Below are 20,041 nucleotides of genomic sequence, written 5' to 3' on the forward strand. Positions count from 1 at the left end.
AAGGAGGTGCAAGAAGCCTTACATCATAGAACTACAAACACCAAGCTTCTTGACCACATCCTAAGACACTTATTATGTCTCTTTTCCCATATCACATTTAAAAATGTCTCTAATTCACAAATAACTAAATTGAGGGACTCGCTCGTTTTTTTCATCGCTCGGAAAAACTCACGCGCCATCTTGTAAGACTCAGATCTTTTGTAGCCAATGCATTGATTTTACTGAAATATTTGGGCTATGGTTTGTACTATGGTTTATTGATGCAATTTAGTAAACATTACTTCCTTTCACTCTTTGTTCCGCTGCCACCCAATGTTCACAGTAGACGACGAAAGAAAATAGAGTCATTTTTTGTTCCACATTCTATGTGAACAAATGGGTGACGAAAAGTGTGCATTTTGCAACTCTTTCACTTGAAAAAGCACCATTCGGAGTGTTTCTAAGTTGCGTTCTTCCCATCTCCATGCGAGAGAGAGAGGGAGAGAAAGGGGGGGCAGAGAGAGAGAGAGAGAGAGAGAGAGAGAGAGAAGAAGAAGAAGAAGAAGAAAAAGAGAATTTTAACGTCGTAGGAAACTATTTCCATGCCCAGGGGGGGGGGAGGAGAAGAAGAGGATTTTAACGTTGTAGGTGAAGGAGTACGAGCGGAAGTGCGACGCGAGAGAGAGTGCGAGAAGAAGAGCACGACGATATGGTGAACTCGCTCTACTGTAATGTGTAGAGCATAGTGAGTTCTTATTAGGTTTTTACAAAAGAATATGTGTACATACCTGGCGGCCCGCCCACTTACCTGGGCGACCACATTGGGCTTTATACCCCAACAACCTCCCACTTAAAGTCCAATGTGGTACTTTAAGTGTGAGAGAAGCTACTATACAAGCTAATATACAAGAGATGTAGAGAAGTGATGTACTACCCTACACCTAACTGCTTGCGAAAATGCGCAAAGCTCTCTGAGGGAAGTCCTTTTGTAAGTAGATCAGCAGGATTTTCTGTGGTGTGAACTTTGACAAGCTGAAGTTGCTTATCCTCGAGCATTTCCCTGATGAAATGATACTTCACATCCACATGCTTTGTCTTTGAGTGATAAACTAGATTGCGAGCCAATTGTATAGCACTTTGACTATCACAATATAACGCAGGCATCTCTTCTTTGATTCCCAAATCTGTTACTAGTCGATTAAGCCAAATTGATTCTTTGCATGCCTCTGATGCTGCAACATATTCAGCCTCTGTAGTAGACTGAGTAACACAATCTTGTAATCTAGAACGCCATGATACTGCTCCACCAGCCAATGTAAAGACATACCCTGACGTAGACCTTCGGTTGTCTAAGTCACCTGCATAATCTGAGTCTGTAAAACCCTTTACACTTAGCTCCTGACTCCCATAGCATATACGCATACTCTTTGTAGCTTTCAGGTATCTCAATATTCCTTTCACTGCCTCCCAATGTTTCTTGCCTGGGTTTGACATGTATCGACTTACTACTCCCACTGCAAATGCAATGTCTGGGCGAGTAGCAATCATTGCATACATCAAACTACCCACTGCAGACGCATATGGAATCTTATCCATTTCAGCCTGTTCTTCCTCAGACACAGGACAATCTTGTTTGCTAAGTTTCACATATGGTGGCAATGGAACACTCAGTGCCTTTCCCTTCTCCATATTGAAACGTTGCAAAACCTTGTCAATATACTCTGTTTGAGATAACCAAATCAACTTCTTTGATCTGTCTCTCTCAATGCGCATACCAGGTATATGACTTGCCTCACCCATGTCTTTCATGTCAAACAATTTTGCCATCTTTGACTTCAAAGCTGAAATTTCTTCCAAGTGCTTGCCAGCAATCAACATGTCATCCACATACAAAATAAGGATCAGCCAACTACCATCCTTAGCTTTCTTTGTATATAGACAGTGATCGAACTCACTACGTTTGTAGCCTTGAGAAAGCATAAACTTGTGGAATTTATGGTACCATGCCCTCGGTGATTGTTTTAAGCCATAAAGACTCTTTAACAACTGGCATACCCAATCTTCCTTGCCTTTCTCAACAAACCCTTCTGGCTGCTGCATGTAAATTTCCACATCTAAATCACCATGCAAGAACGCTGTCTTGACATCCATTTGGTGCAACACCAAATCTAATATGGCAACCAATGCAAGAAAGCATCTCAATGTAGTCATCTTGACCACCGGAGAGAAGACTTCATCAAAGTCAATGCATTGTTCTTGCTTAAAGCCCTTGGCAACAAGCCTTGCTTTGTACTTTGGCTGACTATCATGAGCGGTGATCTTATACCTGTAAACCCATTTACAAGGTAGAGCCTTTTTGCCCTGTGGTAATTTAACTAGCTTCCATGTCTTGTTTTTATGCAGAGCTGTCATCTCTGACTGCATGGCCAATTGCCAATTCCCGGAGTCCTTCATTTGCACTGTTTCCTTGTAACATGAAGGCTCATTGCAATCAGTCAACATGACATAGTTCATAGATGGAACAAACCTATCAGGAGGTCGCATGACACGTCCAGATCTACGCACAATAGGTGGCTTAGGCTCAGCCACAACTTGTGGTTCCACTCTATCCTGTCCTTGCTCCTCTTGAGCCCTGAAATTTTGTCTTGCACGTGCAGGTTCATCTTCTTGGAAGACAACTCTTCTAATCTCCTCAACCTTCTCTGGTTTAGAATGATATTTGGATTCATTAAAGTGAACATCATTGCTGCAGACAACCTTTCTGGATTCGGGATCCCAAAGTCTGTACCCCATCTCACCAGAATTACCATAGCCTAGAAAGATGCACTTTCTACTATTTGGCTCAAGTTTGTTCCTAAATTCCTTTGGAACGTGAGTATATGCCTCACAGCCAAAGACTCTGAGATGCTTGTATGAGGGCATTTTGCCTGACCATACCATCTCTGGCACTGAATCCTTCTGCAAAACCTTGCTAGGAGATCTATTTACAAGATGAACAACTGTTGATACAGCTTCAGCCCAAAACCCATTTGGCAGTTGTGCATTAGACAACATACTTCTGACCTTCTCTTGTATGGTCCTATTCATCCTCTCAGCAACACCATTTTGAGGAGGATTGTAAGGAGAAATAAGTTCACGTTTTATACCTTTTGACTCACAAAAGTCCTGAAAGGCCTTTGAAACATACTCTCCACCATTGTCAGTGCGTAAGCATTTAAGCTTCTTGCCACTCTGATTCTCCACAAGTGTCACAAACGTTTTGAAAACACTAAACGCTTCATCCTTGTGCTTGAGAAAGTAAACCCATACTTTCCTCGAGTAATCATCTATAAATGTCATAAAGTAAGAAGCTCCCCCTAAAGATAGGTTAGGCATAGGTCCACACAAATCACTATGAACAAGTGCCAACTGTGTATCTCTTCTATTGCTTCTATGCTTATGTGGCTGCTGTGTTTGCTTACCATACAGACAATGTTCACAGAATTCAAAATCATTAAATGAAAAGCCAGGCAAATAACCAGAACGAGACAAGATTTCCATTCCCTTCTTGGACATATGTCCTAATCGGCTATGCCACAAAGAAACGTTCGGCTGCTCGGTTACATTGATTACATTTTTAGAGACATTTGATACATAAATCATGTAAAGTCCTCCAGACTTTACTCCATGTGCTACTGTCATAGAACCCTTGGATATCTTCCACATGTTTTGTCCAAAAGTGGTGACGTAGCCAGCATCATCAAGTAAACCTGTGCTGATCAAGCTCTTTGTAATTGCGGGAACATGTCTCACATTCTTCAGCGTGAAAGAAGAGCCATTCTGAAACTTCAATTGAACATCTCCAACACCTAAGATCTCACATGTCTGCCCATTGCCTAGCCGAACATGATCTTTAGTGGTCACATAAGAGGTAAACCACTCCTTGTTTGGAGACACATGAAGTGATGCCCCTGAGTCTATAATCCAGTCACTCAGTGCATTTCCATCAGATGCTGTAAGAAGAGCTGAGTCCATTGTATTCTTCAAGAAGTAGATGTCTCCTGACACTAGACTGTCATCCTCTGCAACAGTGTTTGTCACATTTATTTCTTGAATCTTCACTGAGGACTTGTTCTTCTCACCATGGTCTTCAGCTTTCTCTTTGCCTTTTTCTGCTTTCCATTCTCTGCAGTCTCTTTTCATGTGACCCTTCTTGCCACAATGGTAGCATTCTATGTCACTCTTGCCTTTCGCGCTGCGGGACTTGCTACGAGACTGATTCCTCTTTCCACCTTTGTACTTTTCTTTGGTCCTTCCCCTGACAACTAAGGTTGTTCCTTTGCCTTTGTCCATTGTCTTTCTATTGGTTTCTTCAGTAAGCAGACTTCCTTCTACACCTGCTATGTTCAAACCATCTGGAGGTGCAGAATTACTCAAAGCTGTGCGAAAAGTGTCCCAACTTTCCGGCAATGTGATCAACAGGAACATAGCTCTAACAGGTTCATCACACTTGACACCTTGAGCTGACAACTGACTATAGATTGTGTTGAATTCATTCAGATGATTGGACATAGGTGTCCCTTCTTTCATCTTCAAGTCAACAAGCTTCTTAAGCCAGTATACCTGTGAAGCTGCACTCTGCTTCTCATAAAGATCACTCAGCTTTAACCATGCTTGATAAGCCGACATCTCGTCTGCTACATTGAAGTAAACGCTTTCTGCCAAAGTCAGCATAATGGTAGAAAGTGCCAATTCATCCATTTCGCTCCATTCATCTTCGTCCATATCTTCTGGTTTTATCCCCTTGAGCTTTATAAGTTTTATCTGCTTCTTTTGTACCAACACATGCCAAATCTGCTTCTTCCACAATGGGAAATTGGTTCCATCCAGCTTCTTGATATTGTAAAGAGCAGTGTCCTGTGATCCAGCCATAGCTACGCTTCACAGTGGTTTACTTTCCTGGGAAAAATTCGGCAGAGTTTCCCCTGTAAACTGACCTCTGAACCAATATCAACCTGTCAAATGAACCAAGAAAGCTTCAGATTCTGCATAAATTTCGGCAGAGTCTCCTTTGTAACTTGGCTCTGGTGTACTCAAAAAACATACCAAAAAACAGCTCAAAAAACACTGTCTCTCTGACACTGTAAGCTGCGGGTAAACCTGTCCTGCACCTGTACTGTCTCTCACTGTCCTGTAAGCATAGACTGTGACAATGCCTCAACGGCAGTAAAGCAAAGATGCAATCCAACTGTCTAACTCACAGTCAATACATCCTAGCTGCCTATCTAAGGGTGCTCGAGGGATCGCTCCAAGACCTGTATCACCGAAAGGATCTCAACATTCGAGAATCCCCCAGCTCAATAAAACCTCACTCGACCCTCAACAAAGGCTGCAGTAAATCTGACAGTACATAGACTTCCCACAAAGTCATACATCCACAAATTTTCCACTATATGCTGTAACCGCTGCGGCGATTGTTTGCTGCGTGACTCACAGCCAGCAAACCCTCAACAAACATACATCATCTCTGACAATACATCCCATGTGGAAGTACCTGCAATGTCAGGATGAAATCTGGAATATCAAGCAGCAAACACAAGCTACCTGATGAACTAGTGGATGTCGCCTACAGTCAGTGTGTAGATGCGCCCGTGTCGTATGTGACACGCCTCCAAGAACTGTGAGCCGTCCTTCGATGTGTAGACAACCACAAATCAACACTCTGGGAGTGTCGATATCCTCAACACCTGCAGTCGTAAGCCGAAAACCCCAAATTTGCAGAGTCGGATCTGCACCCGCTGAGACCACGTAGTCGAAAATGGCCTGCGCAGACCTTTGTCGAAGCCGAACGGTGGCCGAGATGACCTCAGAATGAAATTCTGAGAACACCAAGCCCTTCGAGCTATCCCATAGGAATTGGGGCCGTGTCTTCGCCTGTCGAATTTCACTCCAATCTGAGCTGGTGACTCTAGCCTCCTGCAGTGCTGCCCCGAGCCTCGATCTGAGCTCTGATACTAGTTGAAGGAGTACGAGCGGAAGTGCGACGCGAGAGAGAGTGCAAGAAGAAGAGCACGACGATATGGTGAACTCACTCTACTGTAATGTGTAGAGCATAGTGAGTTCTTATTAGGTTTTTACAAAAGAATATGTGTACATACCTGGCGGCCCGCCCACTTACATGGGCGACCACATTGGGCTTTATACCCCAACAGTAGGAAACTATCCCAAGAGACCTCAAAGATCTGTCAAACAAGAGTTGAACTCAAGACCGTTATTCAAGAGGAGAAAGGTTATAGAAGAGACGACTCGCCTTCTAGCCTCGTCACTATATCACATGGGCATGGTCAAATGGGATCGATGCTGGAGGAGGAAATGGCGGGGCACGTCAATCATGGATCGTCAGATCTGAGGTTGCCCCGAATTTACCAGTTTGCCCGAATTTACAAATTTGCCCCGAATTTACCAGTCGGCCCACATTTACGATATGACATATTTGAATTCCCTATATTTCAATGTACGCAAAGGCGTAGTGGTATAGTGCACATGGCTCGTGGTGGCGAGGTCGAGGGTTCAAGACATGGGGTGCGGATCGACCCAAATTTACAAGCCTGCCCGAATTTTCTTTTCTCCCTGAATCTACCAAATGCGCATCTGACGGCCCAGATCACCTCAGCCGTCGATCCCATTTGAGTACCGGAGTGCGAGATAGTGTGGAGGGCCTTCTAGGCCTTAGCGGCGTCTTCAAAGTTCACATCTCACCTCCGGCGGTGCTATTCTACCTTGGGAGGTCTTGTTCAATTCAATTCAAACTTCAAAGCACTGTAGTGAGGCAAAATGGCGCTTCTGTGCTTTTGTAATTAGTCCCCTCTCTCTCTCTCTCTCTCTCTCTCTCTCTTTTAGAAGCAGTCGATTCGTCTACTGCAACTTTCCGAAAAGGAGCAGATGAGCAATGGCAACGACAAGAGGAGTCTCCTTAACCTGTGTTTGGGCGTGCTCGGACGCCATCTGGAGGATGTCACTGATCAACTTCATCTCATTGCTCCATTCTTACCCCCTTCTCTCAAGGTATGCTCTGGCACTACTAGGTCTGTGATAGACACCAATTTTTTTTTTCCTTGGAACAAATCGTAAGGTTCCGCGTCCGCGAATTAATATTTTGCGATAGCGTCTTTGATTTGCTGTGTATCTTACGCCTGCAGACTCTGTCTTATTTCTTCTCACAGCTCTCCTGCACTTACGCGAGAGCTTGCTTGCACCTGGCCAGGTTAGTAGGTGTCTCTCATTCCAGAGGCCACATCACACGCTCGCTCTGAGAGAGAGAGAGAGAGAGAGAGAGAGAGAGAGAGAGAGAGAGAGAGAGTTGCCAGGGATTCCTTCCGCTGGGTTCATATCAGTTAGCGTCTTATTGAAGTTCAGAGGGACTTTTTACCATCCCCCATCTCGGGCGTTCCTTCCATCCTTTTGGTCATGGGTCGTTCTCAGTCTCGACATCCTTGCTTCTTCGCTGGTTTTGGGTATACCACAAACCCAAACCCAAACCTCCCTCCCCCCCACCCGAATACCCTTCTCTCCAGCTTTGGTGGTAAAAACCATTCACTCTCTCCATGGGTGCACCTTCATTGGCCAGATGATTGGACAGTCCCCTCCTCGCTCCATCATGAAAGACTTCCTCCTGTCCACCTATCGGGTCAGATTTTAGAGCTGTCTTTTTTGGAAAAGGCTACTTCATGGTACATTTATCTTAACCACCCGGACAGCGGAGACATTGCTGCAGTGCTCTCTTATAGTCTCTTCTCTTGTAAAGTTTCATTGTTGATAAGTTTGAGTGCCGCCAGGAGTTCCCTCGGTTTTCAGTTACCTTCTAACATGCTTTGAGAGCATGGATCTGGTGCATCTCCTCCTGGCGAGATGTGATCTGGATCTGGATCTGGATCTCGGATGAGAAACTCTGACGTTGCATGATCACAAGGCCTATGTAAGGCTTCCCTGCGTAGGGAACAGCACCATAAGAACACTGCTTTTGCTGCCCAGGCATGCTGAGCACAAACAGTAGGAAAAAGTCCTGCCTGCTTGCCTGCCTACCAGCCCTGGCCGATCTGCACCTGTGGGACTGCCCCATGAGGGCCCTGCTGGGCTCTGTGTACTGTGTCTCTGAGAGGTATACCCCCCTCCACTCCGCACCTATATAGGTATCCAAGCTACCCAACATCAGCATCCCATGACCTGATAAATAAGGGAAATATCGAAGGAAATAAGAAACTAGGGCAGCAGAGGATACTAGTGCGAGGGAAAAAATAGGGGAGGTTGGGATAAAATATCCCAGGCCTATAGAGTCTACTTGGCCATGGAAAGAGCCAAAAACCCAAAGCTACACATGGTTAGAAAAATCCCGACATGAGAAAACTACCTCACTCCCTTCCACATGTCCCTGGGAGGTACTGAGACTAATTGGACGAATCCAGAGAGATGCCATAACATCCCCCCAAGGTGAGGGTGTCTTGGACGAGGATACTTGCAACAAGACTCCGGGGTCGAATAGTACTTGGCGAGTATACCATCCAACCACTACCCCACCCCTGAAAGACGTCTAGGCAGTGAAGTATTGTCCGTTGGAGAAGGACCAGCTCTAATACTTAACTCAATCGACTAATAAGTCTCACAACCAACATCTATAGACGGTACTGTTGCTGACCCCTCTGTGGGAAATAGCATCAAAAGTGAGGGTAAAGGCATAGATTATTGGTGTCTTGATCATTTCAACTCTCAAGTGCTCCACCCTCGATTGAAGAGTCGGAAATGTGAACCTCTCACATACCACATGCTAGAATCTTCAAACTGCTACCAAAATTCCAAAGAATGTAGACAAGCGAGGCTACTGAGAGATGAACTGTTTGGTGATGAAGAACCAAAGAACTGCGCCAACCACCATACATTGTGATGAACTTCAAACCTTATCAAAAGGAACTCCATTGGAACTGAGAGTGACCATTGCTACTAATCTTTATCTGTCTGAAACACATTTCGAGAGGATATCACCCACTCTCAGACTGAATCGGAAAGATACATCCAACAGAAAGGAACACACATCATTACTGAGATTGCAACTAGGACGACAAGATCAAGAGACCCTGCAATCAAGCTCTGGAAGAGAAAAACGAAGGGCTGTGGAAAGCCACCAATCAATCATGTTTGTTGCACATGGAACCACTAGTAGTTAAGGAACTAGTCTCGGAAACTGACTCCCAAGTTGACTCCACATCCCCTTTGAAGGAAGAACACAAGGACAATGGATAATTGCCACAACTCTCCAAGAGTCTCTACCTGTGCAAGTGGGTAATTGAACTATTTGAAGAATGCTCGAACTTACTGGAACTGACTCCTAGTTTAAGGACCACTATCCACATGCACCAAACTACATGCCAATCTAGGGATAAGGGAAGTAGGTGTGTCTTGAATGGTAGTCTCTAAGGATCAATCTGGAAGACAAAATGTAGGAACTACTGCTTGGATGCATTGGGAAGAGTAACCGTCACATTGGAAATCCGAAAGACCAAGCAACCACCAAAGTGGCTTAAGAAAACATTTGCCAAGATACTAACTGCATTGTGGGCTACATCCATGGTTGCAAGAAGTGGGCAAGGAAACCAAAACATTGTGGATGATACTTTGTTGAATAGAGCACTGGTAGTCAATTGAAGCTAATAACTTGGAAGCCCCTTTGCAAGAGAAATATGCTGAAAAGTATGCTCTGAGGTAACAACTGACTCAACCCCACGTCGGAACAGAACGACCTTGTCATTGAAAGCTCCAGAGCTAAAGCTGAGAGCCCCTCGTAGAAGATGGGAAGCCCCCCTTTTTGCCCATCCTGGGAAAAGAGAATAAGTACCACCAGAAAGAAAATTTGCCACAACTTAAGAGTAAAAGCTTCCTCGGTAACTAAATTGCAAAATCTGAATCTCATAGAACTTGCGACTCAAAGAGCATCACTCCATGGGTACACTCAAACTGCTAAGAATCGGAAGACTTGAAAGGTCATCACTTGAGGATCATGTTTGCCAAAGGGGTTGGCGAAGTCCCGTAGGACCTAGTTACTCAAGCAAACTACCTGAGATCAAACCATATCCCTGAGATCAAACCATATGTCCACCACTCCTTTGCATCTTCCAAGATCAAACTCGTAGGTACAATCCAATACAATATGCGAAACTCCATACAAGACTCAAAAGTGTTTCTGGCATCTCTGTGGATTTGTCCAGTCGGTCTTAGTTTCTCCCAAGGACAGGTGTCCTGTCCTTTCTACCATAGTGATCTCTCTTCTCCATAGGCATGCCTTGTTCATGTGTGGCATTGCAGGTGTTCTAGATCGGAGTCGAGGTGTCCATCGGATCACGAGCCAGTTCTTGTCTTCATCGCATCTTCCGCTGCCACCTTTGAAAGGAAGAGCACATATACACCCACTTTTGTAATTTACTTCCTTATAATCTTCACAAAAATTATCCTTTACCACTTGTGTTAAAGAGAATATACCCACTCAATTGTGCAATCGATATCCAATACACAACCTGTCATGTTCACATGGCTTTGTGTGCCATGTGGACATACTTTAGAGTTCGTTAGATTAGGTTTCGGAACCCTCTTGCATAAATGGATTGTACAAGCGTTATGACAAAAATGTTATTACACTTCGGTGGGCATCTGAGATGACGAGCATGTAGGTCTAGGTTAGAGGAACATGTCGGTCCAGTTGGTTCGTGAAATGGGTCACAAAATAGCGAGTTATCATTAGAGAACTCCAATGTGCACATTTCACGCATTTTTCCCGACCTGTCCTAAAATTCCCAACCTAACCTAAAATCCCTATAAAAGAGGTAGAAGAGCCAGCTTTTGCAACAGATGAGCCAGTGCATCGGCAGCACATTCAGCCCAATGTTTTCAGTTTTCAGCCCTTCCCCTCGCTGGTCGCCTCCCGGATTTGCTAACGCTAGCCTCTCCGTTGCAGCCCGGTACTTCGGCAACCCATTGAGCCTCTTCTCGGCCATTCCCTTGCCAATTCGAGTGCTCCTATTACTGTCCATCACCGGCATCGTCATCATCTGTGTCTTCAGCCCTGCTTGCGCGACAAATCTTCTACGTTTTGCGTGACAGACCTGCGTTTTTGCAGCCAGCTTTCAGCCCTTGTTTCCTCTCACACCGGGAGCGCAAATCAACCCCAGATCTACTCCTTGGTGAGTGCGAAGGTGATTTATCTTAAATAGTTGCTGTAGAAACATTTCCAATCGAGTCGGTAGAGTCTGCATTGTGATACCGCGTGTGTGTACATTCCATTTTTACGCAATCAAAAGCAAATACCACATTGGTAGCGGTGTGGGGGGCCCTTGAGAGGGTTGGTTGGGACCTTATCGGGTGTCATTCTCCTCTTTTTTCTTTCTCTCTCTCTCTATACACATCGCTACCCCTCTCTCTCTCTCTCTCTCTCTCTCTCTCTCTCTCGTTCTCTGTCCACAAGGAAATAAAAGGAACCATCTCTTGTGCTAAGTAGCACACATTCAAGCAAGGAAAGAAGTATAGATTTGTGGAAGGGTGAAGTCTAGATCTTCACCATTTTAATTCCGCTACTTTTGACACAACCTAACACCAATAGGAACCGCCTAGGGGATCTACAACATGCGCACGAAGATCAGAATGGACTACCTCAAGGTGGGAGCTCTCGAAAGGGATGTATGGGGGGAGCATCCAAACACTGCTCGTTGCGGGAGTAGGAACTAGATGTCCCCACCAACTGTAGACATTGCTTGCAAACCTGTCATGTCACAGGACGGGCACCACGTGCCAATAGAAAAGAACAGACTTTTAGCACTTCAATAACAACTGAACTGAGAGAGAGAGAGAGACAACACGCGACACGGAGTGACGGAATTCCACCCCAGAGAGTATTGGCTCCAAACCTTGGCGCCCCTTTCAGTATTTCTTTATATTGCATCAACACAGTACAAGCCGGAACTCCAGACTTTGCACCTTCTCTTGGAAGCATGCCAGAGAATGAGCCCTAACCTCATATTTAAAGGCCCTTGGCCTGAAAAGCACTTGCAATGAAAAGCCTTCAAAACTCAAAAGCTTCTGGTCCAAAAAGCAAAGCCAAAAGCTGCCAACGTAATTTACGAAAATCCGTACAACCTGCCACGTCATCAGCCAATGCAAAACGCAGAAATCCGTACAGCCTGCGACGTCATCATGCCAGCGTAATTTTCGGAAATTTGTCAGCTTTTTTTTTTCCTCTGTGTGTGGGTCTTGCTTTATTTTAATCCTTTGTCACTTGGGGCCCCATCGGACGGGGTCCCCATAAGTTGGTAGGACTTCTTCTTTTGTTACTTGTTCTCTTAGGGTTTAGGCCCCTCGGCCGACATCTGCAAGTCGGCCCCCTTCTTCAGGGCTTTGACACGTCATCAGTTTGTTACATGTCATCCATAGGATCTCGACATATTTGTTGTCAGAATTGAAGAATACCGCCCATAAGAGATTGCAAATTATCCCACAAAGGGTGCCGACAAGCTTACAAAAGGGCATAAGAATGACCATATTTATAGGGCCACACTACCACTGGTGAAGAGAGAACATGGAGATAAGAATAGTCCACACTCTAGCAAAACCTCCTTGAATTATTGTCGTTGTTGGGCATTTGGCACCACATGCTCCAGCTCTAGACATCATCAGCTGAAGTTTGATGATCATACAAGCATAGTCACAGGAAACGGCGTTTCAGGGGGGCGAAACGAAAACAGAGTTTCTCTCCCGTTTCGTGCTGAAACGGTGTTTCAGTCTGAAACTTTTTTTAAGGTTCGATTTGGGGTATTAAGTTTTTGTATTTGAGCATTAAGTTTGGAACTTTTGAATTAGGACTCGTCATTTTGCAATTTTGAATACACCTATGGCCCCTCCTAGGCTACTTCTTTTATGCAATACATCATTTACAAATTGAAAAAAAAAGTGCCGTTTCTTAACCGTTTCTGCCTTGGGCTAAACTCCGAAACATCGGTTTTTTCGTTTCCGTTTCCGTTTCTGCCGTTTCCATTTCGGGTGGTGACTATGCATACAAGAAGTGCTTATGGTGATAGAAGAATACCCCGTTGCTTGTCAAAGCTAACTTCAACACATGCACTAGAGTTTAGAACATGCATCTAGTTTGCTGCATACCGGATGAGCAAGAGTCCAATGAAGTTGGAACTGAAACTTCCATCCTGGATGGAAGAGAAAAAATCAAAGAACATCCTCTGCTTCTGGAAGGAAACAAATCCCCCTCTGTCATTCATAATTCACAACCCGGTACAAAAGTGCAACTGAATCACCAACGTGCTACCCCTCTAATAGGCCTAAATGACTTTGAACTGAGCCTCGACACCCTTTTATTGCTCGGATTCCAGTCCTGGTCGGCTCAACCAACTCGTGGCGACAAGGCCTTCCTATTTGCGGGTGAAACTCTTGGACGTCGGGCATTTCACACTGGCCACACAATGTCCGGCCATTTGTGACTTCAAAAAGAGGGTCCCAAAAATTAAATAAAAATCATCGGAAAGAAACCAACAACTAAGGTTAGCAGTTGCCACGTCCTCGTGACAGTAATTAGCAGTTGCCACATCCTCGTGACAGTAATTAGCAGTTGCCATGTCCTCGTGATAGGCGCTCTTTATTGTACACAATGCATAGGTTCTCCTTGTTGGAGTTTGCACGGTTGTCAGTCCTTTTCCTCGGGATCTAGTTCATATCACATGGCATTATGCACCCCATAGTGGTTCATTCTACATTCATGGTACAGACCACCTTGATGTTTACAGAGCCTACACATTGTCACTCCTCTTTTGTACTTCCTCTGGGAGATAGGCCATTGAGCATCCCCGGAGGTCTCTTATGTACATAGAATATAGCCCCCTTTCTCCACACACACACACACACACACACACACACACACACACACACACACACACACAGAAGAAGAAGAAGAAGAGAAGAAGAGTATTTTATCGTCGTAGGAAACTATCCCAAGAGACCTTAAAGATCTATCCGATGAGGAGAGTCGAACTCAAGACTTGTTAGGGGGGGGGGGGGGGGGGGGGGGGAGAGAGAGAGAGAGAGAGAGAGAGAGAGAGAGAGAGAGAGAGAGAGAGAGAGAGAGATGTGTGCGCTTGTGCAGATGACGCTTTTGGCAATTGCACGCCGGAAATGCTTAGTAAGCGACGGCGTACTTGAGACCCTTCTTGATGAGTCTTGGGAGGCTCTTGACATTTCAGGTTCGGAGGTTACTGATTACGGCTTGGAGAGAGCATCTAAAACATGCAGCTCTTTAAAAGCAGTTGATATCAGGTGATAGTTATCTTCATGGGGATGACTTAAACATTCTAAATGAGTTTTGTTTGGTTGTTTTGTTTGTTTTGCTTGGTGATAGTTACCTGCAGGGGGGGTTTGAATGTATATCATATGCTTTGTTTACGATTTGCATGAAATACAGGTTATGAAGAATGTCTGGTTACATTGCTTGGAGGTTCCTAAGGCTTGTCATCAGGGATGTTGGCTCTTTTCTCTTTTCAGATGTGCTTTTACATTCCTGGGTTTAAGTGCTCTAGGTAGAGTTCCTGATATTCTCTAGTGGGTACCATGATAGCTCTCCTAGGTGTAAAAAAGTCAAAGGGATTACTCAATTCAAAAAGAATCGTTGGGCTAATGAAAAGGAAACACCCCAAAATTTAATTGCAAACACCAATGGCTGCATAAAAAACCCATTCAAAGAGGTAGCTTGCTGTTTTCAATTTCATGAGACTGCAGGGTATTGTTCTTTATTCACCAATGTACCGTTGTGAACAAGTATGTATGCTTCATGGAAACAGGTATGGCTGTGAAAGTACTTTGACATGCTTCACATATTATGTTGCAAGCTTCAGTATGCTTGTGGTTGAGTGTTTTATAGCTTTCTATTAAACTAAAGGGTCCCATTGAGATAACCGAGAAGACCCAGGAGCATAACTCCAGCCCTGGAACCTGGGTAGCATTGCTACAATACTCTTTATTTCAGTTCCATCCTACACAGAGCATTGATGATAAGGAAGAGCGAGACAATTTTAGAATTTTTGGAATCGAAGGGTCTGATTAAGATGACCGAGAAGATCCAGGAGCAGGCATGATAGATTAAGGAAAGGGGTGCTAGTTCACAGCTAGTACAGCATTTGCAGCCTAGGTCCATGCGCAAGGTACCTCCAAGGAGCTATGTATGCAAAGTGGATGGGAATTGGAGCTAGAGGAGGATAAAAGGCCAAGTAATAAGTCTATTGTCATGCCTTCTTTCATGAGGGTGAAAGCTCAGGATTGCAAGAGGGAAGTTTAAGGGCCAGCTCATTAAGAACTTCTCCACCACTATTCCAACTGTAGAGGTCTACAATGTTTCATCTCAAGCTTATACTATGAAAAGACTCGCACTACATCTGGCTTTTGTTTTGGAAAGATTACAAGCACATTTTTTGATGCATTACCATTTGAAATCGAGTTCACTATCAACTGTCATCCTTACTGCATCTCAGTAACACTTCTTAGAGTGCATGCATCGGTCACCAGAATACATGTGCATGCATGAGCATGCTCTTAAGAAGGTGGATGTATGAGGAGTTAAATCTGTGTGTGATCTGTTTGCAGCGGCTGCAATAATATCACTTCATCTTCTATTCAGGCTCTGGTGCAAAGCTGTCCCCTCCTGGAGATACTAAGATGTGGGTAAGAAGCTTTTTGTGAGGTCTTTTTTAACCTTCCAGGTCTCCTTTAAACCCTGAGTTCTGGCTATAAAAAGGATGTATTTTGATCATTATGTGAGTTATTCTTGGCTAGTTTCAGCTGTATGTGCAGGGTTGTTCAGATTCCCAAATGACAGCGGTTTTAGTGCTTAATTTTTTTTCTGTAATATTTATGTAGAGGCACAAGCACGAGTAATGCAGAAGCCAAGCAGTCAATTCACTTTATCGTGCCTCGCCTAAACTTTGAGGGGGAAGCTGAGGATTGCTGGGAAACCTTGGAGTCAAAGCAAGTAGGGAGAGGTGCATCATCTCTCAAGTGGTTAGTCTGGGTATGGTTTTTTGAAATCGTGCATAGTCAATTCTCGTTGTCGTGGGTATATGCATGTTCTTGGAGGATTAGTATAATTGGTTGCTTATTTTTCAAAGCAGGAGAGGTGCATTTTCTCTGAAGGTGCTATTGTGAGGATGGTTTTTTGGCCTATATAAGGCCTTAGTAAAGCATGTAACTCTTGGGAGCAATTGTAGACCGTTGGATAGAACTTGTCGATCCATTGATGGCTAACCTTTCTTTCTTTTTCTTTGGAGGGGGGAATCAACTAAGCATGGTCTTATGTATATGTAGGCTTCTATTAGAGATAGTTGACATTTGTTTTTCTATATGTTTTTCACTGTGTGTAATGGTGTGCACATTCTGTGGGTGTAAGGGTATGTGCGTGCTCTTTGATGATTGGTTGCTTGCTAATCACTCCATAGGGGAAGCCCCTGTTGCATTATTTTCGTAGTAGTGGCTGGATCTGTGGCCTGAAACTGAGCTTTTTTTTTTTTCTCAACTTCCAAAAATGCAGCCTGCTATTGATCCGATTTCTCATAAACGATTAACGAATGAGTGCCCAAAGATAGTGCTCAATCCAACAGCTTCATCTTGCAGAGGTCGGAAAATCCCCACCGAAGCACTCCCTGATGTTGTATTGGATAATTTTGCAGTCAATGGCATAGATCCTCAGTCATGGTCTGTGAACAGGTGCAAAGAGTGCGAAGAGAAAGGCTCGCTTCCATCGCCTTTGTGCACTAGTTCAAGTCCCCTCTCCATCGCTGAGCGCTTGAAGCTTGCTTTTGCGGAGAGAGATGAACGCTTAGCACCCAAGAGAGCAAAGAATTTCAGACAGAACCAAAGACGGGCGGAGAAGGCGTGGATAGGCTCAGATATGAATGCCAAAGCTGTGTTTTGGGCAGGCGTTGCTCAAAAATCAATGAGGAAATGAGCGAGACGGTTAATCTTGACTTTTATCATGGTACCACAGGCTGCCGTGTGGCGATGACTGAGTGTTACAAGCACATGGCAAAGGTTCTATGCAGAGCTGAATTGGGGCTTTCCTGTATTGTGTACATTGTGAAGCTGTGCATGTAATATTATTCTCTTCTTTGTAATATTCAAACATTTTGGTACAAAAAGCCGAGGCTATTTGTCCAAGCAAACCTTCAAGGGCTGGAATTTGTCCTTGGTAGATTGATAGTTGGTGGCACCAAGAAAGGGTTTCAAAGCAACTTCAATAGTGAGTGGGCTCTTGTAGGATTTAAGCGTGGTCTTATGCATGGGGGTTCACTAGCTCCAACAAGTACTGCCAATAAAGACCTAATATGGGCATTTAATTTGGTCAACAAGTAGTGAATTCTTAAAAAAATACATCGTCTAATGTGTATAAATACTATGTGGATGAGCATTGAGTGTATGATGACTCTTCAAGAAGTTCTATGATGACTCTTCAAAGAGAAGTTATATGCTAAAGTTTTCTTTGAAGATTGCAAGAGAGACCTTATTTTCTTGTATTTTGGTTAGTTTTACTTGAGTCTTTATGAAGCTGTTTTAGAGTATAGATAGAAAGTTAGATTTGATTATCGTCCTTGAAGGTCATATATGGCCTATGGGACTAAATAAACATATCATTTGATCATAGAGAAAGAGAAAAGGGAGATGAGTCTCTACAAAATGAAGCAAAAATATGTGAGATTATGTCAATTTGGTAATTTTCTTCTAGGAAAGGAATAATGTACGGTTAGGAAATGATTGTAGGAAAAATATGCGAAACTAGGTCAATCTTGGTTCTTTGTTTGTAAGCACGAAAAGAATAATGTATCTTTCCCAATTACTACCACTAATCTTGAAGTGCATGAAACAATAGGGTTGGTATTCACATTTACAAATGTTTGTTTACATAGGTGTACTTACTATGAGCATGCATGTTTGTATTAGTGTGGCAGCTTAATTTTTCCAAGAAGTAAGCTAAACCACTCGTTTCTCATGGTACAAGCACACTTGTACGTATACAAAGGGAGGGTTATAGGGAGAATGAGGTAGCGATGAAAGAAATGTGCGTTTCTAGACAAGTTTTGAGTTTGCTTATGCAAAGCACACCTTTAGGTTTTAGAGAATATGAATGCCGAAGGAAATGTACTTCTCTCTCTCTAGTTGGGTACACATTTTTAACCATATATATCACATTCTCATTAGATTGTAAAACTTGATTTAAAAAAAAAAAATGCATGCCTTCACACTACTTCCGTTTCTTATAATTTTTGAAGAGACCACAATGCCAACTTTCCACCATACTTTTCTATGGCACTTTTGCATGACGAGCTTTATATATTTAACATTTTTATTTCGTGCCTATTTGCAAGACGAAATGTTAACTATTTGCAAGGCTTTTATGTGGCTTGACGCAAATGTCGGCATGTAACTTGGACAATTGAAAAACACCTATACAAGATTGTTAGGTCAATAAAGCGCTTCATTTCTTACTACAGTCCATTGATGCTTTATATATTTGCTATAGACCATTCGATGCTCGCAATTAATCATTAAATTAATCAATCATTCGTTGCTACAACATTCCCAATGTCATGTCTATTAACTCATATCAAGCATGACTTTTCCGACAACATTGTACAGCAAGGTCCACCAAGCAAGACTAGTTTCTTTTTTAGATTCTCTTGGGTGCTCATTGAGGTGTTTTTATAAACACTCTGAAGCTTATTGTTAGCAATTAAGTGCAAATACTTCTTAGGTAATCAAACAATACAGATCACAAGCATGTCCCGCTTTAACTTTATAAAAGTTCTATAAAAGGTATGGGTAAGTGTTTTTTTTACTAATTGTTTTTAGAAAAAAGGATATGGTTTGTGATACTTACAAACGTTTGGAGGTTTTCTTATAGTTTTCACAAAGCAGACAAAAAGTACAAGTACACGGTCTCAATTGACATGGCTTGATTATCAGTTTGGCTACTACTTTTTCCTTTAAAAATAAAATAAAATATTATGTTGATTTGGTATGATCATCAATATTTGGTATACACTTCAACATTCCAACATACTCCAATTTGGTACAAGGTAAATGTTTTGTAATTTTTATATCTTATCCAGTCCATTGGTCATGTACACATAGATTTGCCAATTTAGGCAATGTATAAATGCTCATCCTGGTGTAGATTCGCCGATTTAGGCAACACTAGCTATACGTGCAGATCCGTTGATTTAGGTAGCACGAGTGTAGATTCATCGATTTAGACAGCACACGAACAAACTACAAATTCACAACATTAAACAATACCAAATGTAGATACGCCGATTTAGGCAGCATTACTGTAGATTCGCCGATTTAGGCAACACTTCTTATTGGTGTAGATTCACCGATCTAGGAAATACCGATCATAGAATCATGCTGCATTGGCTGGACACCAATGTTCTTAGTATGATTTTGTTACCTGGGTATATAAAATGCAAAACATGTTGGATTTGGACTCATATTTGGAATTACACTTGGATTTGAAATTGGAACCGGTATATGATGATTTCCTGTCGCAACAATGTTTATGGAATTGGAATTGGAATTGGAATTTATAAAGATTGATTATTGAATGATAAGTGTGACCAATGATATCTTGATTCATCAGGGTATGCCATAAACTACTTAATCTAGTGGTATGGGACGCTAGAATAGATAGTATGTGGACGACGGTATGCATACACAATGTTGTTTATGTTTTGAAGTTTTCTTTCAGTATGTGATACTTCTGACGCCGAATATCAATCATTGTTTTTGAGAAGTATGGTTTTCAGAATCTTATCTTTGCAAATGAGGACAATTGCTTTCTAATGGAGAGGTATGTAATGGAAATTGATAATTGTTTATTTATTGCACCTGACAGATGGTGAAAGCTAAGGCTATGCGAGGATAATACATTTTCTGTACATTTATTATTCAAGTGCTCATTATGAGCTATGGCCATTTATGCCCGATTGATCAATGTGTATTC

At 42.9% G+C, this 20,041-nt stretch overlaps 1 protein-coding gene across 5 annotated transcripts; it reads left to right on the forward strand.

Moving 5' to 3' along the window:
• The first annotated feature begins 6,752 nt into the window (after positions 1–6,752).
• On the forward strand, positions 6,753–17,281 carry LOC147461155 (RNI-like superfamily protein). 5 transcript variants are annotated; one of them, XM_086508781.1, is made up of 7 exons: positions 6,764–7,023; positions 14,144–14,313; positions 15,634–15,711; positions 15,907–16,057; positions 16,574–16,658; positions 16,750–16,805; positions 16,895–17,281. In XM_086508781.1, the coding sequence occupies exons 1-7, from the start codon at positions 6,901–6,903 to the stop codon at positions 16,988–16,990; spliced, it is 759 nt and encodes a 252-aa protein (XP_086364907.1). In that variant the 5' UTR covers positions 6,764–6,900; the 3' UTR covers positions 16,991–17,281. The 5 variants fall into 5 exon arrangements, with proteins under 5 accessions (XP_086364906.1, XP_086364903.1, XP_086364907.1 ...); XM_086508777.1 differs by having other exon boundaries at positions 6,758–7,023; positions 16,574–17,281; XM_086508779.1 differs by lacking the exon at positions 6,764–7,023 and adding an exon at positions 7,072–7,222 and having other exon boundaries at positions 16,574–17,281.
• Positions 17,282–20,041: the final 2,760 nt, after the last annotated feature.

This window comes from Adiantum capillus-veneris, chromosome 3 (genome assembly GCF_014529385.1).
Source record: "Adiantum capillus-veneris isolate H3 chromosome 3, ASM1452938v2, whole genome shotgun sequence".
Classification (NCBI taxonomy): Eukaryota; Viridiplantae; Streptophyta; class Polypodiopsida; order Polypodiales; family Pteridaceae; genus Adiantum; species Adiantum capillus-veneris.